At 65.7% G+C, this 601-nt stretch overlaps 1 protein-coding gene across 1 annotated transcript in view; it reads right to left on the bottom strand.

Annotated features, from left to right (window-relative positions):
* Positions 1 to 337: 337 nt before the first annotated feature.
* Positions 338 to 601, bottom strand: part of SOX3 (SRY-box transcription factor 3) — a 1,470-nt gene continuing 1,206 nt past the window's right edge. Inside the window, exon 2 of the mRNA XM_004380962.1 lies at positions 338 to 601. Within this exon, the coding sequence (XP_004381019.1) occupies positions 338 to 601 (264 nt within the window).

The following is a 601-nucleotide window of genomic DNA, read 5'->3' as shown; positions in this document are numbered from 1 at the left end:
TCCCTCCCACTCACTCCTCGGCTAACAGCAAACTAAGACAACATTTTCAAATGCAACAGAAAGACCCCCCAGCCCCGGGAGGGGGAGAGGGCTGCTGTTTCTTGGCAATTATCACAGCGATCCCAGCCTACAAAGGGAGGAGGGCAACGGCAGGGCGGGCGAGTTCTAGAAAGCCCCGTGGCCGCTGCCCCCGACTTCTCTTGGCTTTTGTACAAAACCCGACAGCTACAGCCAAACTTTCGGTCCTCCCCGACATCAGTACAAGGCAACAGTCCCAGGCAAGCAAAGCTAAACACAAGGCGTGCCGCCCGGGGGTGCGGGCGTGCGGGCGGCGCGCTCAGATGTGGGTCAGCGGCACCGTGCCATTGACCGTAGTCCCGGCTCCCTGGTAGTGCTGGTGCACGCCGTGCAGGCGGCCGCCGGGCAGCGGCGACGAGGCGTCGGCCGCGTCCCCGCCGGGCGGCAGGTACATACTGATCATGTCGCGCAGATCACCGAGGCACGCGCGCTGCGAGTGCGACGCGATGGCGGGCGGCGGCGAGCTGGGCTCTGACTTCACCACCGAGCCCATGGGGCCCAGGCTCATGGCGGCGGCGGCGGC

The sequence above is a fragment of the Trichechus manatus genome, unplaced genomic scaffold, assembly GCF_000243295.1.
Source record: "Trichechus manatus latirostris isolate Lorelei unplaced genomic scaffold, TriManLat1.0 scaffold00079, whole genome shotgun sequence".
Lineage (NCBI taxonomy): Eukaryota > Metazoa > Chordata > Mammalia > Sirenia > Trichechidae > Trichechus > Trichechus manatus.
This window is presented reverse-complemented; position numbering and strand designations above follow the sequence as displayed.